Source organism: Perognathus longimembris, chromosome 19 (genome assembly GCF_023159225.1).
Source record: "Perognathus longimembris pacificus isolate PPM17 chromosome 19, ASM2315922v1, whole genome shotgun sequence".
In the NCBI taxonomy this organism is placed as follows: domain Eukaryota; kingdom Metazoa; phylum Chordata; class Mammalia; order Rodentia; family Heteromyidae; genus Perognathus; species Perognathus longimembris.
In genome coordinates, this window is record NC_063179.1 from 33,810,495 (window position 1) to 33,836,451 (window position 25,957).

At 40.5% G+C, this 25,957-nt stretch overlaps 1 protein-coding gene and 1 long non-coding RNA gene across 3 annotated transcripts in view; both read left to right on the forward strand.

The window, feature by feature from the left end:
• Positions 1 to 238: 238 nt before the first annotated feature.
• Positions 239 to 25,957, forward strand: part of Map3k1 (mitogen-activated protein kinase kinase kinase 1) — a 64,928-nt gene continuing 39,209 nt past the window's right edge. Inside the window, exon 1 of one of the 2 annotated variants that reach the window (XM_048368066.1) lies at positions 239 to 747. In XM_048368066.1, the coding sequence (XP_048224023.1) occupies positions 266 to 747 (482 nt within the window). In that variant the 5' untranslated portion in view covers positions 239 to 265. Of the gene's footprint in view, positions 748 to 1,233; positions 1,655 to 25,957 lie in introns of those variants that run through there. The other variant, XM_048368067.1, reaches the window with a different exon arrangement.
• LOC125367423 lies at positions 14,420 to 22,307 on the forward strand. Its single transcript, XR_007214082.1, has 3 exons — positions 14,420 to 15,184; positions 21,512 to 21,522; positions 22,297 to 22,307. It is a non-coding gene; the product is annotated as an uncharacterized LOC125367423 (long non-coding RNA).

The following is a 25,957-nucleotide window of genomic DNA, read 5'->3' on the forward strand; positions in this document are numbered from 1 at the left end:
AGAGAGCACACTCCCGGCGCCCACACCACGGGCCCTTCCGCCCGCGCAGCCCCGAGCGCGGCCCGCCCCCTCCCACCTGCGCCGCCGGCGGCCCGCCCGGGGTCCGCCCCGCTCCGGCCCCCGCGGCCGCGCTCACGCACTTGGCGCAGGCGGTCCTACGCCGGCGGCGCAGCGCCCGCCCGCCCCTCGGTCCGCCCGCCCCCTGCGCTCTCCCCGCCCCCTCCCTCCCTCGCAGGGGCCGAGCGAATGTGGCCCGCGAGAGAAAATGGCGGCGGCGGCGGGGAATCGCGCCTCGTCGTCGGGATTCCCGGGCGCCAGGGCAGCGAGCCCGGAGGCGGGCAGTGGCGGCGGCGCCCTTAAGGCGAGCAGTGCGCCCGCGGCAGCCGCGGGACTACTGCGGGAGACGGGCAGCGCGGGCCGCGAGCGGGCGGACTGGCGGCGGCGCCAGATGCGCAAAGTGCGGAGTGTGGAGCTGGACCAGCTGCCGGAGCCGCCGCTCCTCCGCGCCGCCTCGCCGCCCTGCTCCTCCACCTCTCCGTCTCCGGAGCCCGCGGACGCGGCGTCGGGCGGGAGCGGCTTCCAGCCGGTGGCGGTGCCGCCGCCCCCCGGAGCCGCGAGCCGCGGCGGCGTCCACCCAGCCGAGCCGGCGGCCGCGCCGGACTTAGGCGCCCGGAGTCCCGCAGGGGCCGAGCCCGGGGAGAAGCGAGCGCCGGCCGCCGAGTCGTCTCCAGCAGCGGCCCCCGCCGGGTGAGCCGCGCGGCCGGGACGGCGGGGCTGGGGCGGGCCGGGGCAATGAATGAACCGGGAGCGGCGCGGCGCGGCGGGATGAACTTGGCAGTAGGCGCCGCTCTCTGGGACTCGCGCCCGGGCGCCGCTGGAGCCCTTCAGGTCGGGCGGCGCCGGGGACAGCCGGGGGACCCGGGACGGGACGCGGACGTGCGGGAGTTTGTTATTGTGTGCGGACATGTGACAGGCGTGCGAGCCGCGCTGCGGGGTCCCGTGGCGCAGTGGTGTTAGGAGTCCGGGGATCGGGGCTCCGTGGGGGAGCCCGAGCGCGGGGTTGGGCCGCGGGTCGTCCTAGCCCCGCGGCGGTGCCCTTGGACGGGTGCCGCGGGGCGGGCGGTGGTCGGAGAAGCTCAGGAGAGGGGGTGGGAAAAGCCGAGGTCGGGTGGGGGAGAGCGCGGCCGGGCCCCGTGCGGTGACGGGGAGGGGAGGGGAGGGGAGGGGTGGAGAGGCCCGGGCAGGTACCGGGGCCGCGCTCCGGGGGCTGCGGGGCCGCCTGTCAACGCGGCTGAGCGCGGGGTGGGCGGCGTGGGAGGAACACCCGGCGCGCGCCCCTCCGCCTCCCCGCCGGGCGCCCGGTGTCTCCGGGAACGTGAACTGCCCCGCGGAGTCCGCGGTGACTTCTGTGTGGAGTTTGAATTTGGCCTTTGAAGTTTGCGTTGGGAGGAGCGGGGTGGGAGCCGGGACCGGATGTGTCAGCCATTCAGTTTCCAAGCGGCGGCGATCGCTCCCCGCAGCCTGCGGCGTGGCGGGGACAGTGACCGTGCGGGGCTTCCCGCTCCGGGCGGCGACCCGGGCCGCACGCCTCGCTCCAGGGGCCTCGGTGCGGTGGGCTGCGCTCTTCCGGTGCCTGTGAAGCTGGCTGTGTCAGGTAGTGCAGACCACACACTGGCTGGCCTCGCCCTTTTTGGGGGGCGGGGGGGGGGGAATTCTGTTAAAAGAAATGGTTTTAAGAGTGATAGATGGAATGTTTGTTTTTAAAAACGAATCAGTAAATGCAAAGCCACACCATCTTGATGGACATATAATGTTATAATGTGGTTGGAGAAGCCACCCCCCCCCCTGCCCTGTAGAATTCCCTGGTGTTTATTATGGACGTGTCTTATTGTAAGTAAGATGAATCTGACTGTAGAAATCCTTGGGTTTGGCGCATTGTCGAAAGTAATCTGTCCCTTTTGTGTGTGTGATTTTATTTGTTCAAAATCACAGTCTGTTTTGGAAAGCTGCTACCCTCTCCCCCCCCCCCCACCCCGCAAAGAAAAATAAAAAGCTAAAAAATTGTGCTCAGCACTGTACCTTAGCAATATTGAGACAAAAGTTTGTCATTGGTACAGTTCTGCGTGCACTTGTACACGTATCATTCTCACAGCAGATAGGTTCCTCTACGGTTTCCTGTTTCTGTGCCGGTTGGATTAAAACTTAACTAGAAATCATTCTTAGAAGGCCATTGTTAGCATAAATGTGCTCCAGATTTAAAGAAAAAAAACCCCACAAATTTGAGAAATTAAGTTTATAGTCTCCTATCCTTTGGGTGTAATTCTAGTCAGTTTAATAATGGGTAGAATGTAAAGGCAACCACTGTATAAATGTACAGATGCTGTTTAATATTGTTTTGACACAAAAATAGGTATAGTAAGGGTGCGGCAGGTAGAATTAAGTGCGTGGGTAACCCACGCTCAATTTTAGCAGTTTCTTTAAGAAATTGTTTTAATTGCACAAGCTATGAAATAAGGTTAGTAAGCATAATGTACTATGAAAACGTTTCATTTGTAGTAAAACATTGACTCCTTAACCTGATATATAGTGGATTGGCCTTCTCGTTTTCTATTAACCCACTGTGACAGTGGGTTAAAATTCCTTTGAATTGGTTGGTATAATAGGTATCATTAAATTTATGTATTTTGTGTTGTTATAATTTATTAATAGGGTTTGAAGTTTCAGAAAAACAACTGATGAGAAGCAGTTCTGTAAAACTGAACTCTACATGTTTATTTTGCATTTAGATTACAGTTGAACTTTACATTTTCCTTTCATGAAAATAGTTACATTAATAAATTAGAGAAGAAAATTTAAGCAAAGATTGTGAAATATTTTCATTTTCAGTAGTTGTAAAGGTCTAAAGCCTCATCTATCTAAAGACTTCATTGTGTATTTTTAAAGAAGTCTATGATTTTTTTTCATATTTTCTTTCAGTTCTGGTCTTTGAGTGTAGAAACTGCATTTGTAAACCATAAGCTCTATGAAAATATACTTTGAAATCAAAGGTCTTGTGTCTGACACCCGCATCCCCTTTTGGGGGGGGGGTACTAACTGAAATCAGTGAAAGTTATGCCAGTAAATAGTGTCTGTGCATTAGGTATTTTTCCTTATATTATAGAATTAGGGGCTTTTGCTTTCCATTTACTGTCTTTGAAGAAAAATTACAGTGTTACTCTCCATTGAACAGGCTCTTGTGAGTTTGGTAGATGTAATTACTGCATCCTATTTTTGTAACTTAAAAAAACCAAACTATCAATTTGCTGGCCCCATGAAAGGACGAGATATATTGTACTTGTTAATGTTAGTTTTTGCTTAAAACAAAAGACATTTCATAGGCTTTTGTATATCTACATACAGCCCTCAGTTTCACTTCCTTTTAGAAGTTAAAAATATTTAGTGCAGTTTATTCAGGAGGAGATGTAAGAATATTACCTAAAAATAAGTCTTAAAGAATTAAGTTGGTGACTTTTTTAAATAAAAGATGGAGGTAGCCAAAATAGATGTCTTAAAGTGAATTGGTTAAGTTTTGCATTTATGAGTAGTCTCCAAGTTCCATTTTAAATCAGGTAAGAAAATTAGTGCATTTTTCAAAGATTAACCTTATTAAGTGTAATTCTGGAAGAGAAATATCAGAGTTAGAATTGTTGCCAACTTTTGTTTTCTTTTCATATCTGATCTTGGCAAGGGTGACTGGTTAACCAACATTCCTTAATATATGATTTCCAATATACTATAATAACTCCATTTTGTTAGATAGGAAAAACAGGAAGTAGCCCTGTTGGTTGATATTCTTTCACATCTTCTGTAGCACCTCATGTATAATATGTTGCATGTTTTAGAAATGGTCTCTGACTTGTCGACCTGAAGATTTCAAAATGCAGAAAGAAATGAGTGTTCTTTTGGTTCCAACAAGAACAGAAACCAGCTACAGCTTGCCTAGACTGAGTCTGCTAATCAGTTCTTAACACTGGCTATGTGCAATCCAGAGGAACAAATAGTGGGGTACCAGTAGTAATGGATTGCCCTAAGGAAATGTATGAGGCATTCAGAAATGCTGAGTTAGAAAACAGCAGGTATCTCTTGGTATGGAGGACAGTGGGAAACATGGTATGAAAAAGTAATAACCTCCAGAGGTTCCTTAGGCATTCCACATCTAATACACCTTTAGCCTTGGAATGCCTTGCTTTACTTAAATCACATAGGCCTTATGTATTGGACTTTGTTATTTCCCTTAGTGCTAGTCTCTTTTTGTATATATCCTAAGTCAAAAGTTAAAGCTACTTGAAAACGTAAATAGTAGTTGACATGTAGCTCAGTGGCAGTGCTTGCCAAATTGGGGCCTTGGGTTTGAGCCCCATCATTGTCAAAAGGAAAAAAAAGGAACAAAACCAAATGAATTGAATATAATCCAGAGTTACCTTTAAGAAATAATTTAAGAACATTTTTATTCATGAAATCAGAATCCAATTAAAGTAAATGATTCACTGTAGTCATATTAGTTAGATACTCCTCAGGTTGTAAAAACAGAAGAGGATTTTACCTGTTACTTAAAGCATGCACGATGAGCCTGTAGATAGACATCGATTTAACGTAGTCACTTTGCTTGTTGATTTCTGTGAGGCAGAATATGTTATCTCATCACCACTACAGCACTCTTAAGGCACTGTAATTTGTTTCAGAAGATAGAAACTCACTAGAGATGGTGAAACTCAGTGACAGTAACCCTATAAGACAGAACTAGGACTGAACCCCAAGTCAGTAAAATTCCAAAGTCTACTCTTCTTTTCTCTGTGCTACCTTCTTTTTCAATTTTCAAAATAATCAGACTAATCAATAAATTTTAAACAGGACATTCTGCAGGAGTACTAATAGACCAGCTGAAAATATGTCTATAATACATATCTTTCTGTAAAGTGGATTTGTATAGGCATTAGTATAAGTAAGCATTATTTATATCTTCCTAATCCAAGAAAATAAATGATCTGTACTGAATGATTGTTAGATTTATTTGTGCTATAAGTGAAAAGAGACAAAAGAAGCTTATTCTTCTTGATCATCATACAAGGAGGGAAGCTTCCAATATTACTGTACTTTATCCTTTTGTTGGTGCTTTAGATTTCATTCACTCACCATTTGTGAACCTCTACAAGATGTAGTCTGGGTGGATAGAGAAAAAGGTTATGAGTGCACTGCCACTGTTTTGGTTGGTTGATTATAGTATTAGCATACTTCACAATGCCATGTTCCGTGGTATGAAACAGATAGAAATATAGAGGGCACCCAGATTAAATTAGTGCTCTGTATCTCATCCTTAACGTTTCATACTTTATTCTTTTGGCAAATATAATATCTTCAGAACTAATTGAAGAATTGACTGGCCTTCCAAGCTAGTAGTTACTAGGGATAAACTTGTCCTACCTTCTGCTTGGGCATTTGATCTGCTGGTCTTGCTCTTTCCTTAGGTTTTTTTGTTGTTGTTTTTTTCCTCTTTAATCTCTTGGGATATACATGCTGTGGCTTTGGACCATAATAATGGGGAAAAAATAGATACAAATTAGTTTCAAATTAGTGTTTCCTACTCTCTTAAACAGTAGGAATATATGTTAGAGTTGCAAGTTTAGACATTTTTTTTTCAAGAAGAAATTAATAAAATATTAAAGATGAGAAATTTAGTATCTGCCAAAGCTAGTTTTTAAAATCTGTTCTTCATTGTTACTAAAAGCAGCACTGCCTCTTAAGAAACCAACATAGGGAAATATAAAATGTTCTAGACCATAAGCTGATCAAGAAGATACCACTATCTTTATTTACTCAATGATATTGACATGTCAACAGTTTTTGCTATGGAAGAGAGTTCTACATTGTTAGATATCGGATTTAGTGGTGGTCTTGAACGTTTGATGTAATTGAGAAGTTGTTGAATGCTAAGGAGAAATTGTTACAACCTACTAAATGCTTGTTCCTGCAAATACATGTCTGTCTGCTGGGAATTCAATGTGACCAATGGGCTCTTGCAAACAGGAAGAAGTCTCTCGAGCCACGTGGTATAGTGCACTCAGTGCTGGAGTTAGCATATTAACTAAAATTTATCACATGCATTTACAGTGTTGTTGGGTGTGTATGGAGTGAAGAGAGGTTAGATAATTGGTTGTAGGTAGAAGCTAAGCTTTCTTTATTGCTTAAATAATCATGTTGCTGATACGTTATCAAATAATCTTCAAACTGGTCTTACAGCATTCTAAGTACTAAATATTAGTTGTTAACAGAAAGGGAATTTTATCTTCTTATTTGTACCATCTGCCAATATGAGTTAGTACATTGTTCAATGTCTTTTGACGTTACTTGGTGTTTAGTAGCAGGAGTTAGTATTTAACAGTCAATTAAATAATTGGACCCATACTCAAAAACTGTCAAATACTGAGAAAATTGAGTTCCCATATTTGAAAGTGTCAAGTTGCTTGCTTTTTGAATAGGCCCTCTGTATTCTTTCCTTAACCTTGGCAGTGCTTTCTTGGTGGCCCATGTTCATTCTCTGAAACATTAATGATGGAAGATCTTCAAGATGGACCTAGTCTTCTCATTCTCTCCCCTCTTCTTGTACTTTAGACCCAACATAGGCCCTTAGGTTGATGACTGACCATTCACAAAGGGTTGCAGAGTATGTTTTGCTGTCTGTGCCCTCTCCTAAACTCCAGACTCCAGGACTACACCAAGACTGGTGGCCCAAACCACATTCAGAGTCCTGCCTAAATCTTCTACTAGCATGCTCCCTGCTCATTAAACAACAGAATCAGAACCTAGGAGTCATCCTATTTCCTCCTCAACTTCTGTTCATTCTCAAGTGCTCACCATTTGACCTGTCTGCACATCCTTAGTCCAGGCAGCTGTCAGTTTTCTTGGGTACTAATAGAACAGTAGCCTCTTCTTGCCCTGTCTATGTTCTACTTCCTTCCAATCTGCTCTCCATATTTTGTGGCCAGAATTATCATTTCAAAAATGTAATTCTGATCTTCCTCAAGAGACGTGAAAAAAAATCAGATTTAAAATTCAGGTTTTTTTTTAATATGCTTTCCATTTGGATAAGGTCCAAATGAATCCCTAACATACCCTACCAAATTTGTGCATGGCCTTGCCCATCCCCTCTCTGTCTGTCCTAGCTCATACTTGCATGTGTGCACAAGCTTGCCTTCTTTCATTTCCTCAAATTCAGCCCACTGCCTCCTGCCAGCTTTTGCACATTCCCTCCACCATCAGCACTCAGTCGCCAAGTCAGCTCCTTATTGCTGAGATCTTATCCCAGGGATACTTTCTTTGGGAACTTTTCCTCACTTGTCCAGTCTGGCTTTGTGGTACTGTGTCCCTGTCAGTGAGGGGATACTTGTTTTCTTATTAGCTAAATAAGAAGTCCATAAAATCTGAGTGAATAGTACCTGCCGGTGGGTCAGAGACCCAGCACCTAGCAAAATGCCTGGTTGACTGGACACTTAGTAATTATTCGGTGAATATGAAAAAGTGGGATAATGCCATGGCACGTTTAAACTAGTGGACCAAGTGTTCTTCCCCTTTAATCAGATGTAGTTTGTGACCTAGGTGACACAGGGTTAACTAGCAAAGCCCTAGAGACTATTGGCATTTCCAAACCAAAAGTTTGAGACAGACTTATTGGGAAGTATATTGGACTTGTGGCCATTCCTGGTGCCCTGTAGTGAAAATGGAATGGCTAAAGGTGTATAGAGCAGTTTAAGTAGTCATACCACATATAATGTTACAGATTAAAAGAGTTTGCTATATGTGATCTTTCTGAACTACAAAGGAGGGGGAGAGAGAGAGAAAGAGAAGACAGAGAATAAAGGTACACATAAAGGTGTCATATGTTAAAATAACTATTTCTTTTTTTCAAGTTCTCAGAATCATACTTTCTAATGATATCACTTTTAGGATTCTTGTCTCAAAACCCCTGCTTCCTCAAAAATTCATAAATTTGGCAAATCAATTTGGGATAAAGAGACGTTCACCTTTGCATTGAAGTAAAGATAATGTGCCGAACAAAAAGTGTATGAGATTTCAGGAGCCAAGAAGCCATGTAACAGAAAACGTACTGGTGGTAACTAAACCCAACAGCCTCCCTTATCTAGAACATGGTTTAGCACTGAGAAGAAAAAAGACTCAGAACAGCCAAACGGTCTGAAACAAAATCTGTGCTTTGAAGTCCTTTGATTTTACATCGAGAAGAGTTCTCAGGGCATTTGCTTGGGATTGTCCCTTGTTTAGGATGTTGTCCTTGCAGTCTTGTTCATTTGGTGTCCATAGCATGCAGCAGTTAAAAGCAGAATAGATGGCAATGTGAGCACTACAAAAGGCCATTTCCCTTTCAGCAACGATGTTGGTCGACCTGAAGACCAGAGAGTGGAGGCAGGAAGAGGACATTTTAACAGAGCAGCAGGGGGCCACCTGGTGTTGGGTACAGTGAGTTCCACCTGGGTAGCTTCTGAGAGTATACATTTATTAACTCACAGCAACCTTACACATTACTTTTGGAACAGCAGTTTCCTAATGCAAAGTGAAGGCAATCAAGATTAAATAGGATAATAACAGCAAAACGGTGGTACATTCCTTAAAAGTTGCTGTTTCCCTTTGTTCCAGTGATTTAAAGTGAGAAGTTTGTATGTGGAAAGTATTTTGATTCTTGAAATAGTAAAACTCTTAAGTGGATGATATGATTCTATACCCTTGATACTGACTAAAGGAGGTATACTTGAGAATTACATAAGATTGGATACTACTCATTAGAAATGTCTCATAGATTGTCTATGTTGAAAGCTTTTTTGCTTCTTTTGCTGGCCTGTATCATTTTATACCCTGCAATTTCTTTGAAATAATAAGTATTAGGCCACCACCAATATATTCTGACCTTCTTTCTGGATTTCAAGGTATCAGGAACTCCATTAAGTTACATAACTACCGGACAGTTTCTGGTTTAGTTAGATGGTTACTTGTGAAAACATCTTTAATGTGTACATATTCTACAATATTTACTTGTGTTTTCAAACAAGCACTTCAGTTTCTTACCTTTTCCCCTCTAAAAATACTTTCATTGGATGTATCTGTTACTGGCGCTTTTTTTTTTTTTTTGTAAAAGTGATATATAGGGGAGTTACAGTTATAAGTAAGGAAATGAATACAATTCTTGTGGAATTGTTACCCTGTCCCTCGTTTTCTTTTTTAGTAATTTGTTTATTATCAAAGTGATGTTCAGAGGGGTTACAGTTTCATACATAAGGCAGTGAGTACATTTCTTATCAAACGTGTTAGCTCCTCCCTCATTTTTCTTCCTCCTCCCCCCTCCCCATTTCCCTCCCAGTAAGTATTACTGTTGCATTAATTTAGATTTCAATTGGTAATCTTAGTTTGTTTTCATTGTATCTTACATTTTAAAACAGAAAAGAGGAGAACTTTGAAAGAGGTGACATCGATCACAATGCATTGTATTTACAGACTGATATGTTGCATGACAACTCTTTTATACAACTACGTAAAGATGATATGTATGTATATATACACATACATACATACATGATCAACATGGGATATAGCTTAATGGTAGCCTAGAGCACATAAAACTCAGTCCTTAGCACACAAAAACAAATTACAAAAAGATAAGACCAATTGATATTAATATTGCTAGAATAGGTTTTATGTTTCAATCTGAATTTATTTTGAATTTTGGAAACAGATTTTATATATTCCAGTATGTCGATGTCTCCATGTGTTAGAATGTATTGTGACCAACTTTAAGGGTATTGCTGGCACAAAAAAAAAAAAAGTGATTGACAGCCCTTTGAAAGTAACGGAAAAAAATTACCTTTCAAAAAATGTTGTCTTGGCCTGGGAATATGGCCTAGTGGCAAGAGTGCTTGACTCGTATACATGTAGCCCTGGGTTCCATTCCCCAGCACCACATATATAGAAAATGGCCAGAAGTGGCGCTGTGGCTCAAGTGGCAGAGTGCTAGCCTTGAGCAAAGAGAAGCCAGGGATAGTGCTCAGGCCCTGAGTCCAAGGCCCAGGACTGGAAAAAAAAAAAAAAAAATGTCTTAACAGGAGTTAAAGAGAGAATATTATCTTTGTCATTTAGAAAATAGGACCATACTGTGTATACCACTATACAGTTTACTTTTCTCTGTAACATTATTTTCTGGCCATCTTGGTGAGCATAGGGCTATTGTTTGTCATCCCTCTTCCCATGCTAGGATTTGAACTCAGAGCCTGGTACTCAGTAGACAAGGGCTCTGCCACTTTTGGCCCTGTGTCCTGGAGCTATTAAGGACATCATAGTCTATCTTATAATGTCTTATTTATTAGCCCATTTCCTGTTTTTAGACATGTAGATTGTGTGTTTGTTGCTACATTAAGCGTTAGTGACTTACTTTGATACAGATTTTCCATACAGTATGACTTTATTGGATGAAATAAATATTCCAAAGTGAATTGCTGAGTCCCAGGACATATATATTAAAAATTTGGTCATATAGTCAGATATCTGTGAAATATAGTGTCATGTTACATTTGCCTGGCAGTATGTGAGAGTGCCCTTTGCCCCATGTTCTTGCCAACATTGGGTATCAGTTGTTTGTTTGTTTGTTTTTCAAGGAAAATGGTTTCTCACTTTAACTTGCATGTCTTAACTTTGAGATAAAATTTTGCCTTTTGTATTGACTCATAATATCATACTGCTTCTCATGTATTTCATTTTTCACATGGGATAGAAATGTTGTTCTTAGTGATTTGTAACACTAAAGTTTTGTTTTCAACTTCAGTTCTCCCTTTGGTGACTTCTGTGTTTAGGTCACGCGGAAGTGTCTTCTGAAGAGTTGGTGCTGGGTGTTAGTCCTGTGATAATCACTATCAAGCATTGTAACTAGGATGCTACTTGACTTTTTGCACCTTAGTTTCCTCAGCTGTAAAAATGCAGGTGATAATAGTGTCTGTTTCAAAGTTTCTGAGAAAACTGACGGAATTGGTGCTTATGTGGTTCTGTTGAATAGCTGTTATTTCCCACTTCTAATAGAATTCTATGGGTTAAAAAAAAAAATACTTGTAACTATGTGACAGTTGCCCATGCCTGTAATCCCAGCTATGTATGAGGCTGAGATAGGCAGCATCTCAGAAACCAGCTGGGGAAAAAAACACCAAGATTCCATCTCTAGAATCAGCAGCAGAAAGCTGAGCTGGAGGCTGGTTCAAATGGTAGAACACAAGCTGAGTGATTGCAAAGCCATGAGGGCAAACCTTAGTATCCACGAAGGAAAGAGAAATTTAATCCAGGAAATGGAAAAAATTTATTCAGATCTTATTGCAGGTACACCTAAACTTTTTTAATCTCATACTTGATTTCCTCAAAGTGGTTGGCTGAATGTTCCAGCACTCTTCATGGAGTAAAAAATATCCCCCTTTATTATGTACAACAATTTTATATGCTTAAAAATTCACAAATGTTTCAGAACTTTTGCTTGTTCAAGGTGTCTGTAATTCCTAGATACCAAATTTTTAGTTTTGTGTAAAGATAAAAAACAATCATTGACCAGATGAAAAATGATCCCTCATCCTTTTCTTATCATCCATGTTGATTTTGGTACCTACACCATCCAGTTATCACCCCATTCCTTCAGTTCTGCCAAGAATTACAGTTTTCATCTGTCTAGATTGAACTTCTCTCTCCCTTAGTCCTTCCATTCTTGCACGCAAGCCTCCTTGTTCTTGTGGGTGCCTCTCTAGGTAAACGTCACCATCTCCCTAATTGCTCTACTCTTACTCCAGTTTCCTTATCCTCTACCTCCAATCAGTTACTGGATCTGTTGCTACATCCCTGCCAACCTTAGAGAACCCACATTTCTCTACCATCATGGCTGCTAATCTAGTCAAGCCACCATCAGTTTTTTTCTTCATCCTAAAAGAAGTCCTTACTCATCAGTGTCGCTTAGAGGTTCTTCATCAAGCCTCTTCTCACCTCTCCATAGCCCCTTCCAGATTCCTGTTCTAGTCACTTGGTACCATTGCTGACTGATAGCTTTATTTCCACAGATCCTTAGTGTGCTGATGCTCTTACCCTTTCTGGACCATTCATTCTGCATATTCTGTGAGATTTTTTTAATGTTTTTATTCTCTTTGCAATAAGGAATTATTGGTATTCTACTAAAAATAAATGTGACTGAAGTCTGGATTCTGCTGAACTCAAAGAGTTCAAAGTTTCTAAATATCTGAGTTAGATTGACTATTTTTAAACCTTTTTCATTTTTCCTTTATCATCACACCTGTAGTTATGACTTTCTTAATAAATGTATAAAGAGGTATTTGTAAAGCACATACAAAATGAATCAGACTTTACTAATTTGTGTTAAAAATTTTCAGAGGTACAGTCTTAGGAAAACAAATGTTAATGCTAAACTGAGACAAATCTAGGGCCATCATAGGTCAGACGACAAATAGGCTCTAATGATTCAAGTAAAACGTGACTAGGGCCTGGGTATACCCAGCTGCTGGGTCTCCACAGACCAGGTCCCACTGAGTTGATGGGTAGTTGAGTAGTCAGTAATCGGGTACCTCACATATGACCCCACTCAAAGTCCCTCTTCTCTGGCTTTGGGGTGTTGTTTTTACAGAAATAGAAGGGCAGAGCTGTAAGCATGCCAGGGAAAATGTGAGTGGATTATCACCACTGCTGAGGAGGGAACATTTTTGCCTTCAGGGAACTATGAGCCAGACACCAATGTGCTGAGGGCTCAGCACAGAGGAAGCCTTAGGAAGCGCAGGGTGAGGTATCAGGTCCTGATGAATGGAGGGTAGTAAAATGGGTGAAAGGGGCTTGCAGGGAAGTTTTGTGGCTTGGGGTGAGTGGAGAACACATAGGCCCTGAAATCATCAGTCATAGGACCATAGGAGAGTAGCAAGTATAATCCAGGTAGCTCCCTCTGGGTAGAGACAGGGTGCAGACAGGGCCCAGAGAATGGCTGCGGGGCAAGATTCCAGGCTCCAACCAGATAGAAAACCAGACACTTCTCTGCCTTGGCTTTGCTCTACTGTCCAATCCTTAGATCTCAGTGCTTAGGACAAAATAAAAAGCTTTTGTAGTTGGGCAGGTAACCACAGTGCACTAAGAAGTAGGTCAGGAGGCTCAAAGGAGTTGCACAGAGTTAGGACAGTACAGTCTGAGATCACTAATCTCAGAGCTGTGGCAGCATGGTTTCAGAGGTTCACAGATAGAAAACTTCTGATGTGTGATGATTCCATCCACTGTTTTTCTGAATTTGGTTTGAGAACAGTGCATTTCCATTTCAGGCAGCACAGCATAGTGATTGAGAATCTCAGCCTTAGCATCTGATCTATTAGCTACTTACTGCCATTGGATGCTGCAGAAGTTACTTCTCTAAAGTGTACTTTGTGGTGGTAGATCAGTAGATGTTGAAATAAAGCATGCTTCCTGTTAAAAAATTTATTAACTGAGGATAATATTACTGCAAGTGGGTATCGGACTAACACTTGTTCAAGGTTGCCATTAATTTGTGATGTTTTCATTAGCTATCTAGGCTTGCCAATGTTTCAATAGTTTAGCAAAGGGAGTTTGTGTAAACAATTCATCATCTTAACAGCAGTTAATTCCCCACTATTAACTTTGAAAGAATTTGCTAGAAAAATAGAACTGCAACATCCAAAATCCTATGATGTGAGGTAGAACTAGTAGTAGACAGATCAAGGGGCTCATGACTGTGATCTAATGCAAGTCTATAGGTTTCCTTTTCTAATTTGTGACACTCATCGAGTTTGGTTTATATAATCCCAATTCTCTTCAAATTTTTACAACTTTCAGGAATTTAATTTGAAGGTCATTTATCTATATTTATTAAAATAACAATTAGGTTTTCTTTAACTTATAAACTCTTCAGACTTTAAACTTGGGTACCAACCATAAAAAAGAAATGAAATGAAAAAGAATGAAGGCCCAAAAAGAAAAAAAGAGAATAATAGTGTCATTATTTGTTAACATTAAGTAATGAGATTTTTAAGGCTTTAAATTCTTCTGGGAGAATATTATTTTTCAAAATGGAGAAAGTAAGGGCAGAGTAATTAGCATGTGTGTATCTAGCAAATATTAACTGGTGGGGAGGGAGCGTATTTGAAAATAATTTGAAATCTACTTGCCAGTAACTTTATTGATAGAAGCTATCTTTTTGTGTCAATCTTAATTGTGTGAAAAAGGTACTTTCATCAGGGATAGTCTCTAATTTACAAAGTGACCCTTTCATTTCTTCCTGTGTTTACAAAAGCCATTTCAGAAATCTACATTTTTCTAGTTAAACTTTTAAATGCATTACTCTTTTTTTAGTTAAACTTCTAAATGCATTACTCATTGACACTTCATTGCATGTGTCCTAATTATGAAGTTTCAGATTTAATTATATTTGGGGGGGGACTCTTGTCACATTTGGGCAGGTCTTATTTTTTTTAATCTAGTCTGGCTTTTTCAAGAAAATCATGATTTTGAAATAGAATTGAATAGGACTATTTGACTGGCTCAGTCACTATGATTGTACCAGCCTGACAGATATTCACATACATATTGCCCATTGCTAGTTTTCATGCACAGAACAAAAGCTCTTCACAATTTCAGAGGCACTAAGACATTAACAAGTAATTATTTTCTGCCTTAGACTCCTGATGGTGATGAATACTTGACCCTTCCTGTGTCCACACAACCACTGACTGCAAGTTCTTATTGTCATGACCAGTTATTTGGATATTTATTTGGGGCACTTACCTATGTGCTGCTACTAGCACATGGGTTTCCAGTCAAGGTTGGGATAAGGAAGGAAGAGCAAAGTCTTTCTAAATCTTGGTTGCTTTAGCAGTATAGTCTGATTATGTCTGATTGTGATAACTGGCTCTAGGTTTTTTCACCAATACATAAAACAGATAGACAATGCAAACTGAAATCATCTGCAGTTTTATAGAGTAGATAGTAGGACATTCCCTCCACTGCAAAATTTTGCTAGGAGAATATCAGATAGTGCCAAAGACAGGAGAACAAAGCCTTCCCTTTTGGGCTTAGGTCCAAAGAGGCAGTTTGAGCATTTGAAAAAAAAAAAAAAGTTATACTCAAGAACTTGATTTCTCTTCTCCCTCTTACTTCCTGGGCCAAGTTTTGGTGATAAGACAGAAAACTGTTATAAAGTTGGCTTATCTTTGAATCTGGTAGCTTATCAAGGAATATGTCCAGAGTTACATTGTGCAAGGGAATGCTGTATTCTTGTTGAAGGATCCCCAAAGTACTGCATGCCCCAATTTTAATTACTAAAAGCAAATAAGAAGAAACTTGTTATCTAAGTAGAGTGTGTTCAGCCTCACCTTGAGCTGAAATGAAGAAGGACTTTTGCAGGTTCTATCTCTTTCCTGCTGCTTCCTCTCTCCTTTACATACCACCACCTCCTGCACATCCTGCTCAAGTACTGCCTTTCCATTCCATACTGTGGAGTTGTTCTGGGACTTGCTGTTTCAGGATCTTCTGTGCATTCTGAGTTCTTTGCTACAGCAAGGTCATTAAGAGTGCCAGTACATACACCTGTAATCCTAGTTACTCTGGAGGCTGAAATCTGAGAATCATGGTTCAGAACTAGCCCAGCCCAGGCAGGAAAGTCTGTGAAACTTTTATCTCTAATAAGCTACTCAGAAAAGGCCAGAAATGGCACCACAGGCTCAAGTGGTAGAGAGCTAGCCTTGAGCACAGAGAGGCTCAGGGACAGAGCCCAAGACCCTGAATTCAAGCCCTTGGGACCAGCAAAAATGAACAAAGAGTACCAGTACAGTCTTTGTTCTGTATTTCCTTATGTAGAAATAAAGATAAATCTCTATTTCTAAATCAGTTAAGTACTGTTAGGGTTTGCATTTGCAATCAGATGTTGCCCATCTGCTTTACAACTTGGATTACCTATATTAACCTTTTACTCCTAGGCTTTCTCATACTATTAGGTTACTTCTGCTTAGCTGTTTCATTTGTGTTTAGAACAAATGAGCTAGATATACTGGCCACAATCTTTTAAAAATCAGTCACAAAGACAGAAAATCATGTATTGTAAGTTCCTGATTTTTTTAATGCCTTTACCTAGGATTATTGGGCGGAGGGCAGGGGGGAGGTGTGCACATACACACATATGCCAGTGTTGGGTTTGAACTCAATGCCTTGCAGTCTAGCTTGGTTTACTTGTTCATGGCTGATTCTGCCACTTGAGCTGCCCCTTCAGTTCCACATTTTGCTGATTAATTGGAGATAGTGTCTTACAGACTTTTCTGCCCAGGCTGCCTTTGAACAGAGATCCTCTATATCTCAGCCTGAGTAGCTAAGATTACAGGCAAGAGCCACTGACACCTGGCCTAGGATTGATTTTTTTTTAATTATTATGAGAGGTTGCACTGATAACAGTACTTATATGTTCTGTTTAAAAAAAAGTTTCTGCTTAAGTATATATTTAAAGTACCTAATTCTTTTCCTATTCGTAGTAGCCACATGGGTCATCTTTTCAAAGAATAATACTGTTTGCTTTACATGGGTCATCTTTTCAAAGAATAATACTATTTTGCTTTAAATCATTGAAGTATCTTGAAAAATTTGTCATTCCAGCATTACGGCTCTGCCCTCCACAACTGCTTTACTCATGAACATAAGTTAATGTTATGGGTCTTAGGAGTGTGTGTGTGTGTGTGTGTGTGTGTGTGTGTGTGTGTGTGTGAACTTGGGATTCAGAGACTGGTCATGGATGAGACTTGGTAGCTGTGACCACCCGGTACAGGAGCAAGGGTGATGGTACTGTCAGTGCTCCAACTGCAGAGATTCTCAGACTCTGGGAAGTGGAACCATCACTCAGTGCTTGGGTCTTGTGTGACAGTGGGATGGATTCTGGTGCTGCAGCTAAGGCTAGGTGGCCTCGCAGGCCCGGGTGATTCAGATTTTTCCATTAATTGTTCCTCCTGAACAACACTTGCCCAGTCAGCGTGACCTTTTCTAGGAAACCCGATCGGGAATGGGTTGCAGAACAGGAATGCCGAAGGGAAAGTGACCAGAATCAATGTCTGGATACCAGGGAACTACAAAAACCAACAGTCCTCTTTCTAGGTAGACTCTGAAGAAGATTGGAGTTTAAAAACCTAGTCTTCAATTTTTTAATCCTCAATTTATAACTTAATCTTTTCCTATTTATGTTCATTTTGTAGTTCAAGCTTAATCAGACTACCTACCTGGTAAAAAATTGGTCACATATTAACTTTGGCATTTAATAAATTATAGTCGGTATCAGTTTCTTTTAGAACTTTAAATGTTCAAATACCTTGTGAGCATTCTAGATTATTTCGAAGTACCTGTTAATGGAATACTCCTGCCAAAATAAAGAAACTGATTCCATGTGAATTCTTCTTTGACCTCTTTATGTGAAGGTGAAATGAGATATGTTGGAAACCATTACTTTTTAAATTATCTGTTTAGGTATTCCAAAGATACAGTAAGCATCAGTAAAACATTTTAACTTTTTTTCTTTTATTTGACGTTCTTGTAAAAATATGTCATAAACACACACAAATTTTAGACTTAAAGCATTCACTGTGCTAAAGACTAAGCTCCAGGCTGCAAACATGGTTAAATTTCTTAAATGTACACTTTTTTTTTCCCCAGTAGAGTGAGCGGGACGTGTGTGTGTGTGTATGTGTGTGTGCACACGTTCATTAAAAGTAGTCATTGTTAACAGTTGTGGAACACTTAACCTTTTACTGAGTGCTTGTTCAGACTATGGCTCACATCTGCCTCCTTCCTTGTTTATGGTGGTGGGAATGATGCAGAAAGGTAGCTGTGAGGGACACAGTGACATCTCCTGACCTGCACGCACACATGGCCCCGCCCCTGCTGCTCCGCTCACACCGAAGCCCTGTGCATGATCCTGGGTGCTTCTTTTGCTATTTCTGGCATTTTGAAACATATTTCTTTACAACTAGCTATAGCTGGTAGAGCTCTTTTGAAATTGGAGGTGGGAATGGGGAGAAATGAGTTTTAATTTCCAGTGATTTCAAATTTAACCAATCCAGCTTCAGTATTCTTCAAGTTGGTATTCTTTAATTGTTGTTTAAGTTAGGCCAGCATCTAAAGTTCTGCTTAAATGGACTTCAGTTTATTTATTCTCTTGTTTCCTTTCTACTAATGAAATAAGTTAACAAATGCCTGCCTGTTGGTGTGAGACCTTTATCTTGTGTTCAGCGGACATCTCTGGTAATTAAAAGAGCTTAGAGGCTCTGAGAGAATTCAGTAATCTGCCTTCCCAACAAACAAAGAAGATTATCTCTTGAGTTTAACTGTAGAAAGGGCGCTCAGATAAAACTGAAATCTCCTTCAAGGCAAGACTGCTGTGTTTTCTATCATTGTATTATTTTGTTTTCTTCAGTAATGGTAATATGCTATCCCACAAGTGTTATGTTTATGGTAATTGACACTGTCACTTCAATTTAGCACAGGCTGACCAACCGACCCACTGTAGTTATGCATCTGCTACCTTGCCATGAGCTGAGTTGTCCCCAGTAAAGGCTGGAGTTGAGGGGTAGCAATTAAATTGTTATAATCTCTATCTGAATATTGATTCCTTGTAACTAGTTTCGCAAGAACCTTGCAGAAAACTCAGGCTTAGTTGTAGACTCAGCACTAGATACTGATGCCACCTTGAGGAATGGAAGTAATTACTGTGAAGTAAGATGTATTTAAGTTTATATCTTATAAGTTGCATAGTACCACCACATGAGGGTCACAAGGGACATCAGTGAACCCAGAGCCACTAGCATGCTTCCTATTCACATGAGGTTTTCCTATCTTCTAGATTTGCCTTAGAATCCTCACTTCCTTTAAAGTGACCATCTCTAATCCAGATTATTCAGAGAGTCACTTTTTGTCTTTGCCCTTAAAATGAATTATCATTCTGTATCCGGTTCCTAATTGTTCCTTTTAGTTTTTAGTACCTCCTGCAGATACTATCCCCACATTTCAACTTGGTCATCATGTATCCCCGACTGGTACTAATCAAACTTTGGTGTTCAAGCATAGGTTTGTCCCGTGAGAAGTAAGTGAGCCAAGAGTAGTTTAAAAAGAATAAGCTGGCATTAGTGGTTTACACTTACACTCCAGCTACTCAGGAGGATGAGATCCAATGGATTGAAGCCAACCTGGGCAGAACTGTTCAAGAGACTTCAGTTAACCAGCAAAAAGCTGATCTGGAGGCATAGCTCAACTGGTAGAGCACTAGCCATAATCAAGCCAATCAAGCTCAAGGTCCTAAGTTCAAATTCCCATGCTAAAACAAACCCTAGGGTCTATTTAGAAATACCTATAGATATAGGCTTTCTTGGAAAGTGGTAGAAATATGGCTAATACTTTGGTAGTTTGTAAGTTTGTTGTTTTTGAGATAGGGTGTCACTGTGCAGTGTCAGCTGGCCTCAAACTTGACATCCTCTTGCCTTAGCATCCCAAGTGCTAGATTACATGCATGTGCCAGCACACTCAGTCAGCTGCTTTAAACGGGTTTTGGTTTGGTGTTGACTGTTCTTTTTGCAACACTGGGAATCAAGCCCGAGGCCTCACGCTTCCTAGGGTAGTCCTGTGCTATTGAAAACCCCAAAGTCAAGTTTTTCTTATTGTGTTTATTTGGAACAATGAAAACATTATTTGACTCTTGTGATTTACCTTAATTCATTTGAACTTTATATTTTATTCACGCTGGTATTTCTTTTAAGTTAAACTTTCTCTGTGTACCTGCTGACGAGTAGACTAGAATAGAAGATGCAGAAGAACCCATGCAACCACAGCCACCGGGTTCTCTGAAAGTTGCTAAAAACATACTTTGGAGAAAAGACAGCCACTTTAAACAAATGGTTCTAAGGAGACTGCACATCCTCCCGTAGAAGCATGAAACTAAATTCCTATTTCTCGCCTTGTAGAAAAATCAGCCCAAAGTAGATCAAAGTCATGTTGTGTATGAAAACAGAAAATATACTTAAAGTGAAAAAAGCCAGTTTCAGGAAGTCATATGTCACTTTTTTGTCTCACATATAGAATCTAGATTTTTAAGACATTGAAGTAGAAGGGGGACTATTTGGGAATAGAAAGGGGAACAGTGGAAGGAGGAATGGGGGACCAGAGAGGGAAATACAAAAATATGATTGATGTACATTGTATTCATGCATGAAAATGTCATGATAAAAACGAATCCTATTTTGTCGGTTAATATATACTACTAATAAAACTTAAATAAAAGAAACAAGTGTGTTTTTTAGGCCTACACCTTGGTTCCGAATGCACTGTGCCTGTCGTATTTCCCCAAGCTAGAGGAATCCAGGCTTGAGGAATGTGAATTCCAGCTTCTGACTGGACACACCCATTCACTGACCTGCCAGGCTAAGTTTTTGTTCTCCTCAAGTTGCTTTCCTAATAGGCTACCTCTCCTCTTCTAGGGACAAAATCATTGTGGGTTTTCTTCAAGGCTTTGTAGTCCCACTAACCACCAGAAAATCAACAGTCATTAACAAAATTATAGACATTGGTGAGTTCTAAAACTATGGGAATGCATTTTCTACTGAAATGTAAATGATCTAGAATCATGGTTCTTAGCTTAGTGTTCTGGTAATAAACTCTTGGCATTTTCCCTGACACTGGTTTTGGAGCTCTTTTCTCTTGCTACAGTTTCCCTTGGGCTTATGGTAGATGCTTGGCTTGTATGAGGCCTTAGCGAAGCTTGTTTGTATCTCAGACCTTTCTACTTTAGACCTTTATTGGAAACCTGCCATGTATATGTACTAGTCCTGCTGTATGTATGTATGTACATATGTATGTATGAGTCCTGCTGGAGTGAAAAATAAGTATGACAAACCTTGCCCTCAAGGTAAACACAACACATGTTGACTACCTCCCTTATGCCAAACTTTCTGCTAGGGCAACGGATGTAAAGTTGAGACCTATTTCCATCCTCCAGGACTTCAGACAAGTGCTAGTCATGGGAGAAGAAGCCATTTAACGGTGCTGTTTGCTGGATGAGTACTTGGAAGATTATCTCCACTGTGTTATAGAGGCTGGCCAGTGGGGAAAGCCAAAGGCCTCCCAACAACTGGGGTGACCCTAGAGCTTGAGTAATAAGATGAAACTTGTAGACTGTAAAGAAGGCCAATAGGATTGGAGATGTAGCTCAAGTAGTAGAGTGTCACCTAACTAGAGCAAAGGCTGTGAGTTCAAACCCCAGTGCCGCCACCAAAAAAATAAAATGTGGCCAAAGGATACTCCTAAGAAAAACAAGGTAAACTGGAGGAGATTTGGGGGTGGGTGGTTTTTCTTTTCTGCTGTCAATTTCATTTTTGTGTTTCAGATTAAAGGTTTGGAGTTTCCAAGGTTGGTTTTTTATCAGCAAGAATGATAGTGAATTGAATCACAATTATTCTTTGAAAAAGAAATGTTCTTGTGCCTCAGCTACTCTCCTGTTTTAAATGGAAATAATTCAATTTTTACATTTCATGGTTCTTTGCCACACTTCCATTCAAGTGGTTCTTTTATATCTGACATCATCAAAATTAGAGACTAGTTATAATGAAAATCTTTAGAAACATAAACCAGACTACCATAAGTCAAAATCTGCCAGAATAAAGTGAATGTATTGCAGTTCTACTAAATTCTCACTTTTGTTAGAGCAAAAAGAAATTGAGAGATTTATAAACTTCAGGATCCCACTGAAATTAGGAAGACATGGTTTAGGAAGACAGTGATTTAGTCTGTATTTAGGTAGCATGTTAGAGCAAATGTGCTTCCTGTTTCAAGTGATTCAGTGAGCCAATATCTTTGCTATTAATAATTACCTAAGTGACATTTTTAAGGAAAGAGTGCCACCTACTGAGTGAAAACTTTTTTTTTAATCTGTTTTTATTGTTATTGTAAAGGTGATGTACAGAGGGGTTACGGTTATATAAGTCAGATAAAGAGTACTTTTCTTTTTGAACAATGTCACCCCTTACCTCACTATCACCCAGGTTTTACCTCCTGTCCCTCCCACACGGTGTGTAGTTTGTTTTCAACATAGTGTCTAGTGAGTACTGCTGCTGCACTTGTTTACCTTTGGTCCCACCATTTCTGTGCCCCCCCCCCTTTGCTCTGCCTGAGATAAACAAACAGAACAAAAGGAAAAGAAACCAAAAACAGCAACAACAAGAAAAAAACCCTCTTGTTTCCATTTTCTGGAGTTTATTTCAATAAATATTATTTTATATGATCAGATGTACATAGATATTGTGCCTTTATGTTCTTCTTCTAAGACTATCCTCTGATCTTTTTTTAAAAAAAAATTTTTTGCCAGTCCTGGGGCTTGAACTCGGGTCTGGGCACTGTCCCTGGCTTCTTTTGCTCAAGGCTAGCACTCTGCCACTTGAGCCACAGCACCACTTCTGGCTTTTTCCTTTTATATGGTACTAAGGAATCAACCCAGGGCTTCATACATGCTAGGCAAGCACTCTTAACACTAAGCCACATTCCCAACCCTCCTCCTTTGGTCTTGCTGTGTGCTTTATTCTTTTTTATTATTATTATAACAGTGATGTACAGAAGTATAGATGTACTGTTTCATAAGTCAGGTAATATGTGCATTTTTGTTGTTGATTGTGGGGCCTGAACTAGCCACTGTCCCTGAGCTCTTTTGCTCAAGGCTAACATTCTACCATTTTAAGCCACAGTGCCTCTTCTGGTTTTCTGATGGGTAATTGGAAATAAGAGTGTTACTGACTTTCCTGCCCAGGCTGGCTTTGAACCACGCTCCTCACATCTCAGCCTCTTAAGTAGTAGCTAGGATTATAGGTATGAGCCACTGGCACCCAACATAAGTACACTTCTTATTGGGCAATGTCACCATTTCCCTCCCTGTCACCCAGTTTTTTCTTCCCATCTGTGCCCACAAATTGTATAGTTCATTTTCAACAAAGTACTTATTGAGTGCCACTGCTGCATTTATTCACACTTCTGCGCATCTCTTACTTCCCCAAAGGAGATAAACAAGACAAAAAAACTTTTTAGAATCTTGTTTCATTATGAATTTTTCATTTCCCCAATCATACAGTTAACTCCAATAGTTTTTTGTGCCAAATAGTGAGCGAGCCCATCTTCCTGTAGATTAATAGGCTGGCTAGGATTCTTGGAGAGAGTGTGTCATTCCCCCCCCCCCCAAGAAGAAAAAAAGAACTGGAAGAGACAAAACTTAAGCATAAGTATGATTCTTCTCTTGGCAGATTTCAAAACCTTCCCACCATTTTAATGTACTTACTGGCTTAAAAGATTTTTTTTATTTGTTTTTTCGTAAGCTGGTCATATGAACACGGTGAGTAGAAGACATAAGCAGGTGACTGGGAAGAAATTAACTTTTTCAAGAAGTAATTGAATGGGATTGAGGAACATAAGACTTGACCTTCACCTACTAGGAGATGCCATTTTCTTAGAGGATATTAGTTCAGATGTTTGATCGCAAATTATAGGATACTGGAAAGATTCTACGTCGTGCTTTTTTTTTGTATTTAACAATCATAAAAGATAGAGAACATGAATACTAACAAATACAAGTATAAAAATTAAGGTGTATTATTTCATAATTTTTCATAGCCTTACTAATACTATATTAACAAATTTGGGATGATGTGGCTTTTTTTTCAAATTTTTATTATCAAACATGTACAGAGAGGTTACAGTTTCATACATTAGGCATTGGATACATTTCTTGTACTGTTTGTTACTTTGTCCCTCATACCCCCCTCCCTCCTCCCCCTTTCCCTCCCCCCCCCAGGTGTTCAGTTCACTTACACCAAACAGTTTTGCAAGTATTGCTTTTGTAGTTGTTTGTCTTTTTTTACCCTGTGTCTCTCAAATTTGGTATTCCCTTTCAATTTCCTACTTCCAATACCAGTATACACAGTTTCCAATATACTCAGATAAGATTACAGAGATAGTGTAGGTACAACCACAGGAAGGTGATACAAGAACATCATCAATAATAGAAGCTACAGATACACATGGGACGTTGAAAGTAGTTACAACTGTGATAAAAACAATTGTTTCCATAACATGGAGTTCATTTCACTTAGCATCATCTTATGTGTTCATAAGGGTATAGCTATTGGGCCTTGTGATGCTCTGCTATGACTTGCCTAAACCTGTACTAATTATTCCCAATAAGGGAGACCATAGAGTCCATGTTTCTTTGTGTCTGGCTCACTTCACTTAGTATAATTTTTTTCCAAGTCCTTCCATTTCCTTACAAATGGGACAATGTCAGTCTTTCTGATAGAGGCATAAAATTCCATTGTGTATATGTACCGATGTGGCTTTTTTTATTGGCAAGCAACTATCTCCAGCCTTTTCCAGTATTTATTGAAAATAAGAAGGTAGCTTTGTTTTTTTCTCTTTTGCATGTGTTTGGGTCAAGGTCTTGCTGTTCAGCCCAAGCTGGCTTCAAGCTCATGTACAACCCATGAAAGTATGATATTTTGTTTAAAGATCCTAGATGATAGGAAAAATACAGAGGTAGGCACAGTGATTCATTCATGCCTGTAATTCCAGCTACTCGGGAGGTGGAGGTCTGGAAGATCCTGGGTCCAGGTAGGCCCAGCAGGGAATGGGAGGGTAGAGTCAGTATGTGGAATGGGCTAGTATACACTTGTGGTCCCACCTATATAGTCTGTAGGTAGGATGATTATAGACAAGCTGGCAAAAGCACAAGACCCTACCTGAAAATAACTAAAGCAAACAAGGGTAGGAATGTGGTTCAAGTGGTAGCACACCTGCCTAACAAGCACAAGTTCAAATTCTCCAGTATTGCCAAAACAACCAAGTGTATATACATTCACATATGTAGACTCATATATAGTATATAAAATATAATACAATGTATTAGAATTCATATAATATAAAATGTGTATAAGTTAAGTATAATTTTCAGTGACATCTGCTCATATTACTTAAATAATGGATTCTAGCTCACTGCATAGAACATATTTTTTAAAAACAATTTGTATGTGTGTGCTGGTCCTGCGGCTTGAATTTGGGGCCTGGGCACTGCCTCTGAGCTTTATTGCTCAAGGCTAGTGCTCTCCCACTTCAGTCACAGTTCTACTACTTGCTTTTTGGTGTTTAATTGGAGATAAGAGTATTATAGACCATCCTGCCTGGACTGGCTTTGAACCTCAATACTCAGATCTCAGCCTCCTGAGTAGCTAGAATTGCAGATCTGAGCCATCTGCACCTGGCCTAAAAACAAAAATTTTAATAATACAAAAACAAAAATACTTTAGCTAGCAGTAAATGTGTCATCAAATTAGCCCTTCAAAGACTCGTATGACTCTTACATACATTGTTAATAGCCTTTCTCTTTGAAAAAATAAATATATAAAACAAATGTCTGTGACTTGACACAGATTCAGTGTTTCTGATACTGTTATCCCAGGCAGATTAGGCCATATGGCTGCAGAGAGCTCTCTCTGTCCTTGGGAGTCAGGAGTTCAGTTTGGGACAGGAGCACAGCTGGGACGAGGCTTGGCCAGAGGCAGTCAGACTTCCCTTCTCATTTTAGGCTAGTGCTATACATCTTTAGATTGATTGCACTTATGTACAGGAAACAGCTTTGTGTCTTTTAAGGAAGAGAAAACTTACGATGAGGTAATTTTCTTAAAAGACCATAAAAGTTGTTTTTTAGTATAACTGACTTAAAATCCATGCTTTGTGCTCTCTCCATTTTGAATGTGTTTCTTACTAGTTGTATGATCTTATTGCGAGATTTCTGGGGTAGTTTCATGCAAATCCTTCTCACCCTTCTTTTTATAATAGT